At 40.9% G+C, this 20599-nt stretch overlaps 1 protein-coding gene and 1 long non-coding RNA gene across 24 annotated transcripts in view; one reads left to right on the top strand and one right to left on the bottom strand.

Moving 5' to 3' along the window:
• Window positions 1–20599, bottom strand: part of ADGRL3 (adhesion G protein-coupled receptor L3) — a 508023-nt gene that overhangs the window by 174472 nt on the left and 312952 nt on the right. For 21 of the 23 annotated variants that reach the window (XM_027700313.1, XM_027700317.1, XM_027700297.1 and 18 more), the window contains exons 6-7: window positions 5528–5542; window positions 2957–3757 (exon numbers count right to left, since the gene is read on the bottom strand). In XM_027700313.1, the coding sequence (XP_027556114.1) occupies window positions 2957–3757; window positions 5528–5542 (816 nt within the window). The remainder of the gene's footprint in view (window positions 1–2956; window positions 3758–5527; window positions 5543–20599) is intronic. The other 2 variants (XM_027700300.1, XM_027700309.1) reach the window with 1 other exon arrangement.
• On the top strand, window positions 17025–19084 carry LOC113975825. Its single transcript, XR_003536940.1, has 3 exons — window positions 17025–17057; window positions 18376–18452; window positions 18780–19084. It is a non-coding gene; the product is annotated as an uncharacterized LOC113975825 (long non-coding RNA).

The following is a 20599-nucleotide window of genomic DNA, read 5'->3' as shown; positions in this document are numbered from 1 at the left end:
AAAATCACAAAAAATGTTTAGACAGGGATGTGATCCCTGCTTTTCCTATAAACTACTCAACTCCTGCCTACTCCCATTTTCTCTGGAGAGTTTGGTAAAAGACTGAAAAGTGAACTGGAGTCCCCAGAACCTGTTTGTTATTTTAGATATCTCTGAAATGTATGATACTGGTGATTTCAAATATGTTACTGACTATTTAAGTAGTTAAATATATCACTTTTCTTGTTACGACCAATTTTTGGGTTTAAGAGCTCTTCTAAAACTTCAGTCTTAATTGTTTTTTAACAACCCATATGTTCAACCATCAATTTTACAATCTTTTTTTTTATTTTCTAATTAAGCAGATATTGTTTACATATTTTGCTACTCAGACTAACCCTATGGAAAATGGCTGCATTGAACATTGCTCTAATATGGAGAAACACTGACGATTTTCAACAAGAAGAAGGGAAACACATATCCACAATCCACTCTGTAAAAAAATAAATATCTAAAAACCAAATAAAAATATCCTCAGTTTTCACCGCTTTCCCAGTGTCCTGTTGGCTCCTGTTCTGCTCTTTGGTGGAGGAGCTGGGCTCAAGCCAACTATATATTTAGTGTTACATGTAAAGCGATGCAGCATGAAATTTGGTGCTAGCCAGAAAATGGGTTGCATTGAATTCAGAAGAGAAAGCATCATGCAGACCTGGTCTCCTGGCTCCTCTCTACAGAAAAACCCCTGGTGTCAAGTAAGTATTTGCTCACCTGTTCAGTTCAAAAATCAGTGCTTCTGCTTGACTGATTCATAAAATAATGCTCCCACTAATCAGGCTATGTGGGTAATGAAGCACTAAACTCCCTTTGCAAAGTTATTTTTCTTCACTTTGAAATGCCTTGGCCCATTCAAATTGTCTCATCGAAAAATTCAGTTACTATCAGAGCAGTTCACTCAAAAGTCATCTAAACCCATAAAATAGTGAGGTAATGGGATCCTTATGGATATCTGCCAAAAAGGAAATCCTGACAATTTTCAGAGAAGAGAAACGCATGTAAAATTCAGCCTCATGTCCACATTACAAAGCTATCAAAAAGATTCCCTGACACCAGATTAACCCTCTCATGCCCACCAGCCAAACCTAGAAACTGCTTCAGCTATCTAAAGCACTGCAGGATTTAATTTAATTTCTCATCCAAACAAGAGTGAAACAAGGACAAATCAAACCCTTGCACCTCACAGAGTTTCAGTCCCCTGCAAGGTTTTCACTTGGTGTCTCATCTCACCAGCTTAGACCGTGAAAAAAAAGAGAACAATTTCCTTTTTCTCTAGGAAAGTACAAAATTTAGGTTTTTCACTGATTACAGCTTTTTTTTTTTTTATTAAAGATACTATTACTGACAACAGTCACCAAATGAAAAAGCAGCAGCAGAGAGTCCGTTATAATACCTGGAAATAATTCACTGAAAAGGAAAGCCTGTGAAATAGAAGGGATACAATTGATTTTCACTCCTTGGGGATAACCAATAGCTCACAAATTACTCTGCTTCACTCCAACACTCAGAAAGTACATGCTGATCATTAGGTTGGGAGAATGAGAAGTATTACTTCATTTTTTTCTCATCTGAGATTTTGCAGAGGTTAACATCATCAAAAATATCTCTACTCCTGGCTTAACAGTCATTCAGTTTTTGTTCATCTGCCTCTTCAAGATTTTCTTCTCCCCTTCCTTTCATTTTTGTATAAAAATGAGAATTTCATTGCTATTTTAAGACTTTTATTCCAACCCTTCCCAGATTTTCATATCCACAATTTCTGTCAGCATTTCTTGATCCATTTTTATTATATGCTAACAGGCTGCACACAGTAAAAAAAAAAAAAAAGAAATGCTCAGCAACAGAAACCTTTTGACTTCTCTTTTGCAATCTGAAGCCCTGAATCCACTTACCCACTTTGAAGTTTCTTACTTACAAAAAGAAATGTTTTAGAAATAGCCATGTTATGAATCAAATACTTTACTGTCCAAATTATATTAATTATGTCTTTCTTCTTACTTTTTCAGCCTTTCAAAATACACAGTCCACCACAGAAACTACCTGAGAACTATGACTAAGTCACATACAGAAGCAACCATTTGAAAATGACTGAGCAAACGCTGTTTGGAAATTCTTGAACTGTACAAGTTAGACCACAATCTAAGGCTAAGTCATGTTACTAATAAAGTGGCAACTTTATATTTGCAAAATGATTAAGAAGTTGTTAAAGTTAAGGGAATATAACTAAGTAATTACCAGCACAATTTCTAAGAGGGGAAAAAAGGTGGAAAAGCTGGGAAACCTCTGGGGGCCAGATGTTTCTCTGAGAGAAAGTACAGTAAGTCATAGCAAATAATGAAATGCTTTAAAAAAAACCCAGAGCAACTTCACAGAAAATAAACTAAGAACTTGTAGGATTTTAGTGCTGATTCCCCTCCTGACTCTAGACATACACTTGTGGGTGCATGCACACATATGCAATTAGACTCAGCTTCTCTAAACAGACAAAACTCCCCCATCTTAATGAAACAAAGTAATTTAAACTGGCAGGCAGTTTTCCTCCAGCTGTTTGCAGTGACAGCATCTTTTACACTTTTTTTTGGCTGAAATTCCTGCAGAAGGGAAAACAATTTGATGATGTAGGAAAGAAAATTCAAGTCAGGAGAAAAGATTGCTACCCCTGTGATGCGAATAAGAACATGGGCATTTGGAAACTGTTTCAGGCTAGTTATGTGTAGCATACTCCTTTGTCCACTTGATTTCAACTAAGACCAAAAAAAAATATTCTGCACGTCTTAATAACCATCATAGGTTCTGTGGTGCAGGTTAATTTACAGAAACTCAGGCAGATCAGTAAGACAGGAATGTACTTCAATTTTACACCTTATTTGCAAAAAAAACAGAAAGCCCGATTTAGAATTTTTTTTGGCGTTAAAACCCTTACCTGCTCTGCTGTCAAGCGGGCCAAAGTCCAAGGAGTATTTTACAACGTGATAGTTGTTCCATACATAAAGGAGGTTGTCCCGGGGATTATAATCCACAGCAGCAATGTACTGGTAGGAGTTTGGAAAGGGCACATCCACCATGCTATCCTTGCTTTGGTCAGTGTTATATATGTAGTCTATTTTATTCCCTGTGGCTTCATTGTCATCATCTTCATACACAGACTTCACCACATATAAAATCCCACAGATCATGAAGGCATTAGAAGCTGACCTCTTGTCATAGGCAGTATCCCACGTTCCTTCAATCCTTAACGTGTAAGGGTTTAACTGGCTAATGACTATTTTGCCATTATTTTGTTCTGTTGCATAGATTACCCACAGCCCGTTCTCATCCACAGCCAGGTCTATGTCAGACTTGCCTCCCCAGCGGTAGGGAGAGGTGTCGTGGTAGTTTGCATTAGCTATGATGGCCTCCCCGCTCTTTATCCTTGTCCGCAAGTCAAACTTGACAATGTTCCTGGTTCGCTCCTTGTTGAAGAACAAAGCCCCGTCGTACACCACAAACCCCGTGCCGTCCACCCGGTGCGGGAGTTTGTAGGTCGTGGTTGGCCTCCCGGCGATGAAGTCGTCCTTGGAGGAGTACTCCGTCAGTGTGTCTGTCCGGTAAGGCGTCCAGGGCATGTAGTAGATCTTGTCAGACGCCTGCAGAGGGTCCTTGCACCAGGCACCAGACTGGTGGTCGGATTCAAATAAGTGTTCGCTCTGGTACACTCCTTTCAGCAGTCCAGGGCAAAGAAAAACTGTTATAGGGGAAAAGAATTTAAAAGAAAAACAAAGTTAACGACAGTTCAGGGGTGGTTGGCCCAAGCATCTCAAAAGCTTCTAGTCCTGGAGTAGAGGACACTTGAGATCAGTGGAAACCCAAGAGCAATGCCTTGTACGTGGAGACTAGCCTTCCTGCCCTCCATGTCTCTAGAACAAGATTTGCTCCATCAAACTGATTTCCGCCCCTGCTTTTTCTATTAACTGTGGCTTGTTTTCTCATTGCTTTTCAAATCTATTTTTACAGGTGTACTTACTTGGACCACTCGCCTTTGTAAACTCTGAAATGAATATGTGTCCCCAAAGGATTTCTGGGTTTGTATTTCCAAATTATATTCTGCAGTGAATCTGTACCTACTGGGTGAAGGGCTAAACTCCGAGGGAATTGATCCACATATTTATTTGAACAGCCCACAGAAGACTGGCCTAGAAATGGAAATAAGAGAAAGAAATTCCCATCCTTACAGCCCAAGCGAGATTAAATATTTAAAGGGTACCAATAGCAAAGCAGAGGCGAATCCCTAGGCTACTCAGAGGAGCATTTAAGCGAAGGGAGTTGGGGAGGGGAACAACCATCTGTAGTATAACTAGAAATGAGACTTTCAAAGCTGCTACAGGACACATGAAACATGCAGTCCACACAATTAAAAACAAATGACATATGGATGCTGAAAGGAAAAGACAAGGAAGGAAGGAAGAAAGGAAAGAAGGAAGGAAAAGAATAAAGTTCGCTGGAGAGGAACCCAAGGTCTAGATTTTAATCAGTTAAAAAATGTCCTGTTAAATATAGTAGTAATTCAAACTTAAAAACAGATACCTTCTATTGTTACATGAGAGGAGCACAGAGGAGCAGTTTGACTAACTGGGATGCTTTGCTGCTCAGACTTCGAGGGGGCTGAGAGGGGCCAGGGCATGCCCAACACCTGGGAGGAGGCTCAGCCGGTGCCCGGCTGACCTCGGCACCACAGGAACGCCAACACCAAGAGGCCGGCCGGCTGGATGGGGAGGCAAAAGGAGGGATGCTGCAGAGCAAAATCAGCTCATTTGGCCCTCGTCATCCCCGTTAGCAGCCTCCTGACTTGGAGGTGTGTGTGCAGCTTTGGGGGGAGAATATATGTTGGTTATTTGTAATGCTGATCTCCATGAGCGTGAGTGGTACCATAACCGTGGCGATAGGATGGGTAGCAGGGAAGCATGAAGAGGTATCCCACCAGGTACTTCTGCTAGCAGGGGGATGGCAAGATGGGATCCCACATTCACACTTCCTACTCGGAGTGTAATTAATTATTTTTGTAAATGCAGAAATTGGTAATGTTGTCTGGAGAAAAAGATGGGAGGAAAATCAGATTTAGTAACTTGTATAAAATTGTATAGATCCATTGGAGTCTAAGTAACCACAGAGAGTTGCTGATAAAGAGGTGCCATTTCCAAGAGGCTTTTATGCCATAATTAGATATACTTATGCACATACATACATATGCACACTTTCCAAATTCTTTGGGGCAGGAGAAGAGTGAGTTATCTAAGCCTTTGAATAGAAATTTAATGAAAAAAAGTGGCAGTGGTAAAAAACCTTTCAGCAAAAATGAGTTATCCGGTGAAGTTGAGCAGCAGAGATACTAAATAAACTTTAACAAAAAGGTAGTGAGAATTAATGACAAAGTATTTCAACTAAAACGTTAAACTGTTAAATAACTTAGCCTATACATAAGTAATATATATATATAATTTGAAAGGTATTTAATTACCTTTTTGTTCCACTTCTATTGTAGAGAGAGAGGTAAAGAGAGAAAGGAGAAAAGAGAATAGATTAATGGTACTGTATTGGCCAGGTATTTTTCTTTACCTCTTTCATATGAAAAGGAAGCTTCATTAATTTACTTTAGTATGTGAACATTTTATATATATATATATATAAACCTTTCCTCTGATATACACTGGATAATATGCAGACAAGGTGAACAAAATACAGATTAATTTTAACTTTAGAAAAATCTTTAAGAAGAAAAAAAAAAAGCTCAACACTTGGGACATAATGAGCCCCCTGAACTATTTGAGATATCTCGTCAGCAGCAACCTTGGACCAGTTTCATAGAGCAAAATGAAATACCCATAAACTGAAATATGACTGGTACAGATTTATGTATAGAATAAAAATTCCAGGGAGAAACTTTATAGAATATATATCTTCATATATTTCACCAAAGTCCTGTAAAACAGAGATCCCTACATAAAGCAGGAGAATATTTGCTTGTGACATAAAAAGAGAACTTAGGAGAGTCAAATGAAGCACGTCAGTGGATATTCGTAGAGTTCTGACCTATATCCTTGGAGAAACAAACTTTAGTAAGACTTGGAAAAAAAAACAACCACTTGAAATATTGTAATATTTATATGATTTATAAGATCCCAAAGATTTAAAGTGTTGATAAGTTAAAAGCACTATTTAAAAAGCCCAACCCCAGAACTTGCTGGATATTTTTTTGTGAATTATTCACCATGCCTCATAATGCTGCTGAAGAGGCTGTGTCCCTTCGGACAAAGCCCCTTGCAGGCAGAGTAAATAAATGCAGTGCACTTATTAATTGCTAAACACTCAGTAGTAGTTTCTGTACCAAGCAACCTCCTGTGATAAGCTTTTGTGGGGCCTTATCCAAAAGCTTCCTGCAGTTGTGGCAGAGGCCCTGTCTTTTACAGAGTGGTGGGGACCCAAACAGCTCCTGCAATCCCAGACCTGGCGTTTGCCTGTTTCTCAGGGCTTCTTCCCTGAAAGGGTAGCAGAAGACAAGCCCCAAAATATCAGAGGGAGAAGTGAGAACTTGCCAGCAAACCAGTATGGTTTTGACAGCTGAGAGATCTCTGTTCAGAGAAGCGAGACAAGAATGCAAAGGTATGCACATGTGCTTTGGTTTTGCTTGCTCAGAGTTCACTCCAGCCCCCTCCAGACTGTCCTCTGGTGCTGGGATTGCAAAGCCCTTTGCATTCAAAAGTCTCATTTATTTGGATGGGAAACTGCAGGCTCAAAGGAAGAACGATTCCAGGGTAGGGCTACAAATGCACTGGCCAGACATGTGGATCTACACTTCCCCATGCAGGGAGACATACAGCTGGAGCCAAATGCAGCTCCCAGAACAAGTATTTCCAAACTTCAACAGCCTTTATTACTGAGGCTTTGATTCAGGCTCCTTTCTACTTCATAACAGGTTAGGGTTAAAGGCAAATGTTTTCAGCATGTGGCTGTCAGGGCTCTGGGGAACAGAAACAATACATTTGAGTGCAAGCACCTGATTTTGCAAGGGAAAGAGCCAGCAAGATTAAAAGGCTCCAGACTTAGCAATTGGAGAAACCTGCACAGCAATTGTACTCCTCATCCCAGGCTGTGGCTGGTCACAGTTAAGTAAGGTATTCAGAAAAACATTAAATGTCTCTGGCAAAAGCAAGAAGGCAACATGACATATCCTCAAATGCATGGCTTCATGCTGATTCTTCTGGATGATGGTATACAGTACCTCTGGCAGCATAGAAGGCAGTAATTTACATTTCCAAATGAGCAGAAGCTTTTGTAATGCACTCGAACAACAGTGTGATATTGTAAAGCAGGGAGACAGAGGCTTCTAGAGGAGATAATATATTTGCAACCAGCCGCTCTGGGTGACCTGAAGTGTTGATTAACCTTATCCTGAATAGCTCATATGTGTTATTAGCGGTCAGTGCCATATCCACCTCTCTTATAATTCCAAACACGGATGTGTTTTGCTGACCTTCTGCATGCTGTTTCCATTGTATGTATCCCAAATACATATTTTCCGTCTCCTGATTTAAGACTTAATGCTTTTGAATGTCAATAATTACTCAGTTTATATTGAGGGACCATATTCTTCGAAGAGGTTGCATGAGAGGCTTGGAGGATTTACTTCATCGAGCAATACTAAAAGGAAGGGTCTAATTAGAATCTGATTATCCCTTCAGTTACACAACATACCACTGCAAAACTGTCTTCATAAAATACTAGTAGAATTTTTTTAATTTCACCTAGTTAGACAATTTTACATCTCTGTAATGCCTGTGCCAGTCTGCAGAATTTAAGTACTGCTTATAGCACAGGGGCCACCTTACCTTCCTTCAGGGATCTACAGAAAAAGCAGGCATACACAGCTTTTACTCTTATAGTGAGATCTTCCATTCCTGCTATCTCTGCATTGGAGGAGAACAAGGGTATTTCTCCTCTAATTCATATGCTGGTTGCAGGCCAGTGCCATCGGCTTCAACAGTGCCAGAGGCCTGAAGGAAATCAAAGAACCACTTGCCAGATCTGACAGAAGTTACAAACAAGACTTTCCACGTACAGTGATTTTCTCATGTTTCTTCATATGGAAGTAAAACCGAGGACAATGTGCAATCATGGGGCACCACAGCCTGTCCCCAAGCTATCAGGCAAACTCCTGCCACCCATTCAGAGAAATTGCACAAAAACATTAATTAAATGTTCTTAGCACTGCTGAGTTGAGATTCTGAAAACACACTGTGGCACAATTAACACTTGAACAACATTAACTGCTTATTTTCTTACCACCACACTGAATTGCACTCAAACATTAAAGGCACAGGCACACAGTGGCAGAGCCGTATAGAGAGCTTTCTCCCTGGCACTGCTTCAAACCCACACAACAGCAGCACAAAACTCCTGGAAAAAAAATTACGTGAGTAGGGGGATGTTAAAGGCAATTACAAAAGTGAGCAAAAAGTTGTGCCCTGTACTTTGGTAGCTGTTTGTTTTAGGTTTTTTTTTTAAGGGCAGATGTTTAATAGCAGAATGACATCCACTCCCTGTTCCTGTCCTTTACAGATCAGCCCGATTTAATACACTCAGATTAATAAATAGATTCAGTGTTAAACACATAGTTAATGACAAAACAGACGGAGTAAAAAACCCAGGTTTTTGAGGCTGACCTTAGTAGCATAAGATGCAGCATCTCAGCCATGTCGAGGGTGCTTCACGCCAGACGTGGCTGACTGCTGCATCTCGCACCCACCAATCAACTTGACCTGATGCGTAGGTACGTGAAGCTGAAAAGCAATCATCTCACTAGGAAACAAATTAGGGAGAAACATCCCCAGAAGGCCTGGTCCTGACACACGACCCATGGTGCAAGATGGTAACCATCACACAGATGACTCACCACTTGGCCCTGAGCCCTGCTGCGCTGGACTTGAGCACTGCAGCTCTCTCTAACTACCAAAATCAAGTCTCGAAGGTGCCTTGCACCAGGGCTTCCCAGGGTGGTCTGGGATCTACAGCCTCTTCTTTCTTTCTCTAATTCTCTACACCTCAAGCAGCCACAATTCTTTCAACCTTTGACATGAGGGCTTCCCTACAGCACCCACAGAAGGCTTTCCCAATTTACATGTTTCTCCCTAACACACAGCCCTATCTGTGGGTTTTAGGTTGAACAGGAACATGTCTGAGAAGCTGCAAATCTAGCAAGGCACCCCATAGCATGCCCACGTAGAGCCTCCTCACATATGAAGGCGCTTTTCTTTTTTGAAGACATGGTTGGGTCTTGGAGTCACAGTGTTCCCCTACTAAAAGGTTAAAGTAAACAAGAGACATGCTCAAAATTCAGGGCATCAAAGCACGCATTGATAACAGACTTCCTTTTACCTATCAAAATAGAAAGCAGTAGTCTAGACAACTAGGCAACATCGGATTCACAGCATGTCCAGCGTGGCAGATCACTGACCACAGGACCTTGTAGTCAGTGACAGAGAAACTCTGCTCTCTAGGTTGTAGGAAAATCTGCTGTTGGGTAGGATGTATTTCCAGTCACACTGACAGTAACAGGGTCCAGTAAAATGCAGTCCTGAGCAGCTTCTCTTCCTAACATCCAAAATTTACCAAAGTGGTTGAGGTTCCTGAGGAAATGCAGCAGTTGACAGATCAGAGACTACATGAGAGTAAGGAACAGATACTGCAGGAGGGTTATCAGCTTCTCACTCATCCCTCTGGTTCCTCATACCAGCATCCAGCCAGTGAGGCTGAAGAGGACCACACCCGTACACATTTCAAACCCGTGGTGCCCTACTGTTGGAAGCACAGGTGGTACATAGGCAGATCTCAACGGGGAAACACAGTTGGAGGAAAGCTGGACTCTGCAGCAGCAGATCTAAAATAAATACATCTAAACCCAGGGAATGAAAATCTTAGAATCACGGAATGGTTTCAGTTGGAAGGGACCTTAAAGATCATCTAGTTCTAACCACCCAGCCATGGGCAGGGACACCTTCCACTACATCAGGTTGCTCACAGCCTCATTAAAATATGAAAATATTTGGTTTTTAAAAATTAATTTCAAAAATTTATTTCAAATACACTCAAACCCTCATACACAGTTTACCACAAGAAAAGCTAAGAGAGCTAGCTCGGCATTTATATGACATGTTCTGGCAACCTAAAGTTCAAAATGCTGCAGAAGTATCTGTCTCTGCTTCTTTTTCTTCTCCCCACACATAATTAAAATGACAAAAGAGACCACATAGCCAAATTCAGCACTCACTCTGTGGAGCACAGACACAAAACAAAATACATGTCACCATTTCTCTCATCCACCCCCTCCTTCTAGTAAAGCCTGGAGTCCCCCTGTAGTGCAGGTGGGTGGCCCACCAGACCCCAAATGCCTTAATAATGGGAACACAGTCACATCCACTGCAGCAGACTGTAGCCAGCAGAAGGTCAAATGATATTTTGCCTCTAAGCAAAGGAAAGCAAACAGCAATACAATGGTCTTTGGTTTCAGTCCCTTCATTGCACCTGTTGTTTCTACAGAAGAGCTGTAGAGACCAGCCCTCATCCCCATCGTCCACACCAAGCTGTCTCCAAATCACAATTTAACTCCAGTACTGTTAGTCCCAGTGAAACACTTATTTTCTGAGCTTTTAATGTGAAAAGGTTGAACTTGCAACAGGAAAAGACCTCTTGGGTCTTGGTTCAGGAGCAAGCACAGAAAATGGAAGAATTCGGTTTTCTGAGACTACTTTGCAAATACATACTATTGCTATCTTTCCAATTTTTTGCCACCAAATCCTCCTATACTAAAATTTTTATTTTGTTTTTTTCCCCTCAACATGACAGGTTTTCTAGAATGCATTTAAATGGGGAACAAACCCCATTAACATTACCAAGCTTTGCAGTCCAAGGGCAACTTGACACTTGAATGTAAAGCATTCAGACTTTCATTCTCCAGTCAGAGGAATAAGACATTATTCTTAGTAATTATATCACCACAAATTATCTTTCTTGTGGCTGACAATTTCTGTTATGAAAGAACATTCAATCTCAAGCCTCCCTGTTGGAGTTCTCCACTGATGCAAAACTATTCTGCAAGCTAATATTTAAAGTTTGTTTAGGTTTAAATTATTAAAATGTTGGGAGTCAGTTTGTAACATTATTTACCTTTCCAAGAAAATTTAAGGTTTCAGTAAATAGAATACTTTCCTCTTCTTGACTGTATGTACCTGTGTGTGCACATTATACTCCCTCCTTTAAGACTGGGAAAAAATTGTCTTGATTTATTGCACAGGAGAAATGCTTGCCTTTTACTGCAAATGAAGTGCTAATCCTTTATTTAATAAAAGGGAGGAATAATCTCACTTGCTCAGCTTCCATATTACATTTTTCATATAATACCCAAGCATCAGCAAACAAAGGCACTCTACAAGTACTTTGCGTTACAATGGCTTCGTGCAACACGTTCCCAAAATTATCACCTCCTAATTAATTTTGCTGTGAAGTACAGAGATTGGAAATGTCAATAATCTACACTTTCATGAACCACAACTTAAATTAGATCCTTAAATATGGTATCTATAGATCTGCAGAAATCAAAGCTGTCATTTTTCGTAAGTGTATTTTTTTTCTCCTTAGATTTCCATTCATTTGATAAATTTGTGAAACCTTTCAAACCATTAATTTGAGCTTCCTTAAAATATCAGTGCTTTCAGTCTGCTTTTTAATACATAGTAACTAAATTTAATAGATGTTCACTAAAATAAAACTAAGGATTATTAATGTTAAAACACCAGTCAGTGTAACTTAAAGTCATCAGAACCCAGGAAATCACTTAAATACTTTGAGTCTTGTCCACTAGAGGTTTCTGTAAGATGAAAAAAGTTACGGTTTCCTGCAAAATTGCCTTGTGGATTATACATCACACTTCAGGCTATTTTGGGAGAATGCCATCTTTTTGTTAACACATTCACATAACGGATGACAGGCATCAAAGGCCAGAGCCCTCATATGGACTCTCCCTCAAACCCAAGCAATAACAAATGCTTTTCCAGGGCACCATCCCCTTGAGGTAAATTTTAGGAGCTTAAATGTTATTACCTCATTTCCTAATTTTAGGTACCAAAGCACACAAAAAATTATGCCTTTAAATATTTTTTAAGGGAAAACAAAAAATCACTTCTGCAGAAAGCAAATGAAACTCAAGGATTCTGGGGTTTAGGGTTAAACAGATCCCTGCTGCGTGCCTAGCCCTGCAAGAGCAGCAAACAGCAAGCTGGTTCTCAACGATTTTGTAAACATTTGGATTTCCCGAAATTCAGTGAATAATTTCTATTCCTTCTTTGCCTCTCTCCTCTCATTATTATTCCAGGTGGCAGTCACAGTGACTGGCTTCTCTGAAGAAGCAGACACTTAATCAGCTTCAGCAGATACTGAATGTGATTGCACTGCACTTCTAAATGTATTATTCCAAGAGATAAATATTTTTTTCTCAAGTAAAGATAATTCACTTAAGATATAATGAGTCCTGAAATATACTGCACTGGAAAGACAAGAAGCAGCAAGAATTGTTATATTCAAAGTTCATCTTCAGAAGAAATATCTGATTTTTTAATGTGTATAAATCTCTTCTGTAGATGAGATTTTATGTTTAGAGCACCATTCCAAAGATAAAATGACCTGAAAAACTAATTCATCCCTGAATTTGGGAAGGAAAAAACTTGTTTATGCTAGTCAAAGTGTTTTTCAGAGCACTGGCCACTACTCACCATTCTCAAAAGTAGAAAAATGAGCCAGGCAGACTTCAGTTGTGACCCTATGGCAAGTAGCACATCCCTCTGTTGACACCAGTTTATACAAAAAACAGCAGTAACTTCTTAAATCATTGCAACTCTCAACTTGTTGCACAACAGAGTTTTCCTTTTAAATTTGTCAATTAAAAAGAAGCAGCAAGATGAGTGAGCATGAGAGGGGAAAAAGGGACCGTGCAAGTACCGTGCAAAATTCAATTATGGCTACAGGTCGTTCAGCCAAACTTTCCTTGGCAGTTGGCCTTTTATTGTTTCCACTACAACAGCAGATGAGTGAGCTGCCATTAAATTACAGCAGAATCAGCCACCTGGACATCATTCTCCCATAACAAAAAAAAAAAAAAGGGGGGGGGGGAGAAAAGCAAAAAATGTGAAGGCAGAGATCCAGAAAGGGAGGTAAGCACTGTGGGGCTGACCCTCTGCAGCACTTGTTCTGTAGCTGGTTCCTGCTGCTGCTGAAGAGCCCGATGCTGAGCACCCATCAGCCTTTTGCAAGACAGCCCTGTAGCTAGGATGAGCAAGATGTGGAGATCCAGTCTCCCGAATAGAGACATGAATTAAACCTCATCCAGGCTGTGCGCTCCTTTATAAATGGGGGAAAGGCATTACTGTGCATTACTTGCAGCTCCAAGTTTAAAAAGAAAAAAGGAAAAAAAATAAAGATAGCTGAGCTTTTTCCAAGAACAAGGTCTGGGCACAAACTGAGTACCAGTGTTGTTCCCCTCCATCAAGAAAGGCATCTGTGCATGTAGAGGTGGACCAAAAGGTGCTGGAAGCAGGGTTTGATCCTCCAAGGTTGTTTAGTGTGGTTTTTCAGGGCAGGAACATACACCTAATTTCCAGTGCTGCCAGCTCAGCCCAGGAGTGCTCAGAGACAGGGTACAGAAAGACAAACTGACAGAATGGTTAAAAACCCCACAACAAAACAGCTGTTTAAGAAATAAATAACCTTGCCTGGTAAAATCTAACCCCAAAGAGCTCTGGTAAGCAAGTTTAAGTCTAATTCTTACTCCCCTTGCTCATTCAGGGCCACCTATAACTGGGTCATGTAAATAGTCCTGGATAACCATCCCACTTGTTCCTCCTTCTGGGATGTCAAATGCACAGAAAGATCACAGGGCAACTAGGTGAACATAGCTAATTAATAATTATTATTTCCATAGCTCTTTATATCTTTCTTACTGGATGAATTGTAAACCCTCCTTACCTGACTTTAAAAGGAATAAAATCCTGAAGTTCATTAAAGATTTGTCCTCATCCAGGCAAGAGATAAATCTGGGATGTCAAGAGCCTGACAGAGCCATCAAGGCAAACGTTAGATGTCTTGCCTTAAGCAATAGGTGTAAAGGGAAAAATATCTTAGGTGGGGGAGCACTGAATTAAAGCTCTGTGTCTTTTGGTCCGATTTCTCTCCAAAGAGGAATAAACTGTTTGTCATCCTGCCAGCTATGAGACTAGCTATAAAATAATAGATTCCACAGGCCCAAATGAGGCTAATCATGATTGCCAAGGCATGTCTGAGCTGTGAGAAGTGAGTGAAATCTGATGCTCTTCAGAGAAAACATTTATTGAAAAGCTCTTTGCTCTGCAATAAGCCTTGGCAGTTATCTCATGTCTTGGAGTATCTACCATATTTCTCATTTGATTGCAAGGCATATTGCTGACACCAGCTGCTATAGCTGAGTTTCCTTTAATAACGCTTTGGTAGGTGAAACACCGCTTCTCTTTAGCTGATGAGAACGGGCAGGAAGGATTTTGTATCAATTGCCTCTGTCAATACTACTTATTCGTAATTGTCTCCAACTGGATGCTGTAGTAAAATGCCCATCAAAATCAGAAAAAAGATTTCCACAAAGCCAAACAACAAAGGGACACGTTTGCTTTTCTCCTCTCTGAACTGGGAGAACACCCACAAAGTAACTGGAGAGGTGGGATTTTACTGCAACCACTTTGGAGAGCAAGCAAAGAGCAGGGGAAGGAGATGTTAGACTTCAAACTGGTCCTTTGGAACAGATTTTACAATCTGGTGTAAATTTTAACAACATCTGCTATTTAAAAAGAGAAGACAGAAAAAAAGAATCAAGGCGTGCCTTCCAGCATTTTTAGGTTTAAGTAATTAACGCATGTGTGCTGTATGTGTGTGTGCGCGCATATGCACGCTCATATGCAGAGAAGTGACTTCCAACTTTTTAAGATTTAAATAATTAACCCAAGTGTGTGTCATACGCACATACGCTTGCGTGTGTAACGCAAAGGTACTGGCACAGCTCATGCTTTGAGGCTCATTCCTAAAACACTCCAAAAAAATTATTCTGACACTCACACCCCATCTACAAACTGCTACGGCAAGTACTGCAGAAAACTGCTTAGGAGTCTTCATTTCATCTTCTCCTCTGCTTCAGCTCTCAGTACTTAGAGTCAACAAAATCTCAGCTGAGAGGCAGATGTTTCAGAGGAGATCATGCCCTGATGAACTGTGAAAGGCTCCCATGTCTTTTCCCCAGTTCATGCTCCAGATGTGCTGGGGGGAAAGGGAGAGATTGTGTGCATGCCTGTGCGGTGCAAGACAGACGGGCATAGGTGCCTCCTTGAGAGGTACGGACCAGAAGGTAGCACTAAATGTGCTGGTTCATCTGAACCCAAGGGTGTCGCCCCTCAAAGCCCAGCTGAGCAAATCCCTCTCTGCTGTGCGCAAGCATCCTCCTCACCTGTTTCCCTCATCTCCCTGCCACACCAAGCAGTCATTAATCACTGCCTACCAAACAGCACAGAAAACAATCCCCTATTTGCAGAGCTGACAGAGGAGCAGGAATGAAGCCGGGAGTCCCTGCAGTGCTCTCAGCAAGGCTGCAGCAAGCCAGGCTGCCACCAGCTGAGGCTGCCGCACAGGCGGACCCTGGGCAGGCTGGCGCTGGGGTGTATTTACTTACCGAAGCACGCAGGTAAACACATTAAGGGAGCAGCCTGCAGCAAAATGTGTGCTCTGAGCCCAAGTGTGAATAGAGAACACTTCATGGGCTTCAGGATTTGGCTCCCCACTGCTTGAATCTGGGACTAAGAAGAATGACATTGTATTTTATACTTACTTTTAATGAATAAGTACTGATATAAAGCAGGAACCTAGCTGGAATGAACTGTCACTTTAAAGGAATACATCTGAGACCTTTAACTTGCACAGGTATATTCAGTGAAGCAAAAATATTATTCTGCTTGGGAGAACCACAAATTACAGCAATAAAATATATGCGGTGAATATGTAAAAATTTGGTACTATTTGCAATGAACTGAATATTAGGCACTGCTAAGACCTATCATTTAATGAAAAAGAGACTACTTTATTTCTAATTTAAAGCATAAGAATTTATGAAGGTTCAGGGAAGTCTTTTGTGTGCTTTTGCAACAGCTTAACTTCTAATATATTATATATTCAGAAATTAGGATCCTTGAGCTCTTGCACATTATTTACTAGTGCACATTATTGGAGTGGTCAGTGTGTGGTGCCCTCTCTCTATTTCATAGCCAATGCAGCTATTTCCCCATGGCATCAGTAGATTAAAAAAAAAAATTCTTGTTAGAAAAAAAAAGTGACAATGAAACACACTCATTTTGCTATGAGGTAATTCAATAAATCTGTCTACTTTGCTAAGGCTTAGTTTTTATGTAAAACAACACTTTTTTATCTTGCTAGATTCAAAATGGAAAAAGAATTAAGGGTGAGGTTCAGTTTTCAGTCCAGCTTTTAGTAATATGAAAATAGGAAATAGTGCTAAAAGGGACCCTGGGAGATCTAGGGGACAGAGCCAGATGCCAAGGCTATGCCTGCTTCACATAAAAATGCTCTGTCTCTCTCTCAATCTCTTTTGGATAATTCGGATGATGCAAAACCTCAAGAATCAAATTATCACATTGCCAGAGGTTCACAGAGTGACATCGATGGGGCCATGCTGATACGGTGTCACAGAGGACTTTGCCCTTTCCTTTTATTGCATCCTGTTCTCTTCTGCATTCAGGAGGCCTCATCCAACAGATCTGATGGCAGTGTGCCATGGCCTGAACCCATGAACAGCACAGGCACAGCTTACAGCATCTCCTGGGGGAGGAGATTCAGCTTCCTACCAAATTACTAATTAACCTTGGGGGTGGGAGGGAAAGGCTTTTGGGAAGAGTAGGACCAAAGTAAATACAGTAAGTAAGGTTGGTGAGAAGAGGCTTCATCAGGCTAAAATCTGAAATGAAACAGTTCAAGAAGCATCACATTAAGACCAGTATGGAAACACAACCTAGAGATCACCTACCAACACACATCTCAACCATTATCCACCACAGTTCATTGCTAACCTGGTCTGCTTTCTCCACATGCACCTCTCAGAGAGAGGACACCAGCATGATAATAACACGTTTCTGGAAGTGACAGCACATTATAAATTCAGATCACGCTCAGACATGACCCACCAAAGCGTTAATCAACTTTGAGGCCTGAGCAGGCTCCTGAAAGCCTAGGATGTTGTGCATCTCTCTCACAACTTGAAGGGAAGAGCAGTGCCTTCAGTGAGGGGCTCTGGGTAGCCTACCCAACTGCTAGGAGCTTGCATGGCATATTTAAAAAATGCATACTTCTATAAAAATTTAAACAACTTTCAGTGCATTACTATGTTCTCATTGAGCTAATGCACAAAATAGAAGAAATGAGAAGAAAGTCCCCATGATGGTTCTACCTGGTTTGACTGAGGTGAAAGGCCTGATCTTCAGCTCTACAGACGTTAGTTTAAATTAGCAGAAGATCAACTCATATTTTAAAAAAGTTCTGATTTAAAGAGAGCAGGTACTCAGCAGTTTCACAGAAATGACAGCCCATATCATGGTGCAACACCGATGTTCTTTATAAAAGCAGACTGTGTGTGCAACCCAAGTCACGGAGAAAGGATTGAAGTGTACATATTACTTTGGCTGAGAGACTGCCCTTCTCCAAAAGCTGAGGGGAGGGGTGATGGGGGCTCTTGGCAGCTGGTGCTACCTGTTCTGGTGTCTCACTCAAACGGGGAAAGGAAAAAAAAGGGTGGATGAGACGTCTCTGGTGATGCATGATCACAGGCAGCAGAGGGACACAGTTGACATGGGGCTGGGGGCAGAGGTGGAAGCAGCAGCAGGTCCATCCTGCTCTTTGGGGTGCACCAAAGTTTTGATGATGTTGGGCCACGCTCCCAGCAAAGGAGCCCACCATCAGGCTGCAGAATCCAGGCTGGTCCAGCTCACAAACCAAGACCTTTTTGATGATTCATGATTTCAACCGGCAGAACATGTATCCTTGAAACTTGCCACTGGAAAGGAATAGAAAATGGGCACAGAAATGCTACTTCACATGGCTTTTCAGGGTGCACTGGAATCAAGAAAAGCCATTTTCATCCCTGCAAAAATCCCCAAATCCCTCTTGTGCAAAGGCACGTTCAGAAGACCTATGCTTTCTTGTCTTCTCCTTACGTGACCACACATTCATCTCTTCCAGACAGAGTTTCTGCTGCCCTCACTCCCACAGCTGTGCCATAAAGACAGTATTCCTCATGACAGCTGCAAAATCTAGAGGTAAAGACAGGTCTGATCAATTTACAGGAAGCACCACTGCTGAGCTGAGTAGCAAAGTCCATAAACCCAGCACATGCCTCTGTTTTCAAGCCCCAGGAAACCTTCTGGGCAAGGCTATGGTGTTGGTTTTGTCATGGCCAACGGGCAAGAAATGCAAGCTGGAAGCAGCCTGTTTTCCTAGCCTCTAGGTCTTTTCATGGACCCAACAGTTTGAAAAATACACTTTCAACTGATGGCTTCTGGACTCCCTGTTCAATGCAAGGAGTAGGTATTACACAGCTCCTCTCTCCAAACCACACTTGAGTAAGTAATATTTCCGTTTTACAGATAAGGAAGCCAACACCTTGAAACTCTGACAGAGCAAGGATCAGTGGCCTGGGACAGCTGGCCAGGAGTTTAATTCACTGTCCATTAGCTTACAGCAATTTTTAGCTCACAAACTCTCTAGGAATACCAGTACTCTGGTTTTAAGGATGACAAAAGGCGAAAAAAGAGGGATTTTTACATTTTGCTCTAAGTCATGCAACAAAATCAGAGGAAAACTGGACCAGGTGCTCATGGCACAATTTGTAGTGAATTAAGCGAAAGGAAACTGTGTTTGACATATGCACAGCTGTGCAGGAACACAAGGACAGGAGAAATATGTTCAATGAAAAACTAAGATGACAAGTCTAGTACGTCAGAGCTCTTCAGAGATCTGGAAGTCCTACAATAAACCTCCATTTGCTAAACATGTCTCATTTCTTCCTGAAGCACAAGTGGAGCCAGAAGAAAGCATCCACAGTATGAACAGCAAGAGCACATTAAATTATCCTCTTATTCTCTCTGTATACTTGAGTGGGAGCGGGGGCTGTAAGAGAACTATGTTAAAACTAAGCTGAAAAAAAGAATAAAACCACAAAGACTACCTAAATAGGTGTTTTAAAATTATTCATGATTTCCATCCAAATCCACATGCCACTTTGGATCAGAATTGCAATTTTACGTTTGTCTCAGAAAACTTATCTCACTGCTTACAATTCTAGTCATCTCTGACTGCATCACAACCAAATACAAGGTGAAAACAGCAGCCAAAAAGAACAAGGCTTGTTTTCCTAAGAAAAAAAAAAAGGAAAAAAACCAATTACTTCATAACTTACATTCACAGGAAAAAAAAAACAACTAATTTAAAAACTCCATACATATTCTCAACTTGTCATGCTGATTCTCTCAAGCAAAGGCCTAGAGAAATAAAATACCCAAAATTAAATAGAAAATTAATACAAACACCAGATGAAATGTAAAGAATTACTGAAACACTGAGGTTTGCCACGAAGAAAACTGTTTTCTTTTCATGGATGTACCTTGTTTTGTTTCTCTTAATCCTATTTTAAACACAAGCAACATAGATGCTGTGAAACTGCTTATCTGAATGCTCCTGTTGTGCATGTTAGGATTCAATATTTAGCCAAAATTGTAGATCGACAAGCCAATGACAGCATTTCCATTATGGGTGTGACTGCCATGATGGTAAATAACAAGTCCTGTTATTTTTGATGGTACTTATTCTATAGCAATATGCCAGGGCAGAGCAGAAATAGGCAGCAGCCCACTGCTAAAATGAGAAAAGATTGTTCTCCCAATAGCTTGCAATCTAAACAAAGAAAATAGTCAAGGTTAATTAAAGATTGATTAAGATTTCCATTTGGGAATAGCAGCAGGAAAATATTACCTGTTTCACCCAAGGAAGCGTAGCAGAGCTGGGAAATGGCGCCAAATCTGGATTCCAGTGCTTTAACCATAGTCTAAAATCAAATATAAAAACCTGCAAGCATAAGGAGCAAACCGTGTGATCATCCTTGAGGAATGATCACTGCAAATGCAGCTGTCAGCATCTGTCCAATGTGCTGTGTGCAGCCTGGCAAGGTCACCTTGCCCAGGATGGTTTTTAAACATGATTGGGAGAACACAGCATGGTAGCCTTTCTTTAGCCAGACACCAGGCAGGTATGAGAGATATTTTTTCTATTCTTTTAGCCCCACAGGTTCAATGTTGTGAACTCCTGTGGATCACATTTACTCAGGAGAGAGGATGCAGGCTTTGGCCATTGATGTTTTTGTCAATGAACTATGAGCTGTCTTCTCTCAGTCTTGCTAACCACATGGGTG

Source organism: Neopelma chrysocephalum, unplaced genomic scaffold (genome assembly GCF_003984885.1).
Source record: "Neopelma chrysocephalum unplaced genomic scaffold, ASM398488v2 Primary Assembly neopelma1_146, whole genome shotgun sequence".
In the NCBI taxonomy this organism is placed as follows: Eukaryota; Metazoa; Chordata; class Aves; order Passeriformes; family Pipridae; genus Neopelma; species Neopelma chrysocephalum.
The sequence above is the reverse complement of the archived record's forward strand: the minus strand, read 5'-3'. Positions and strand labels throughout refer to the sequence as shown.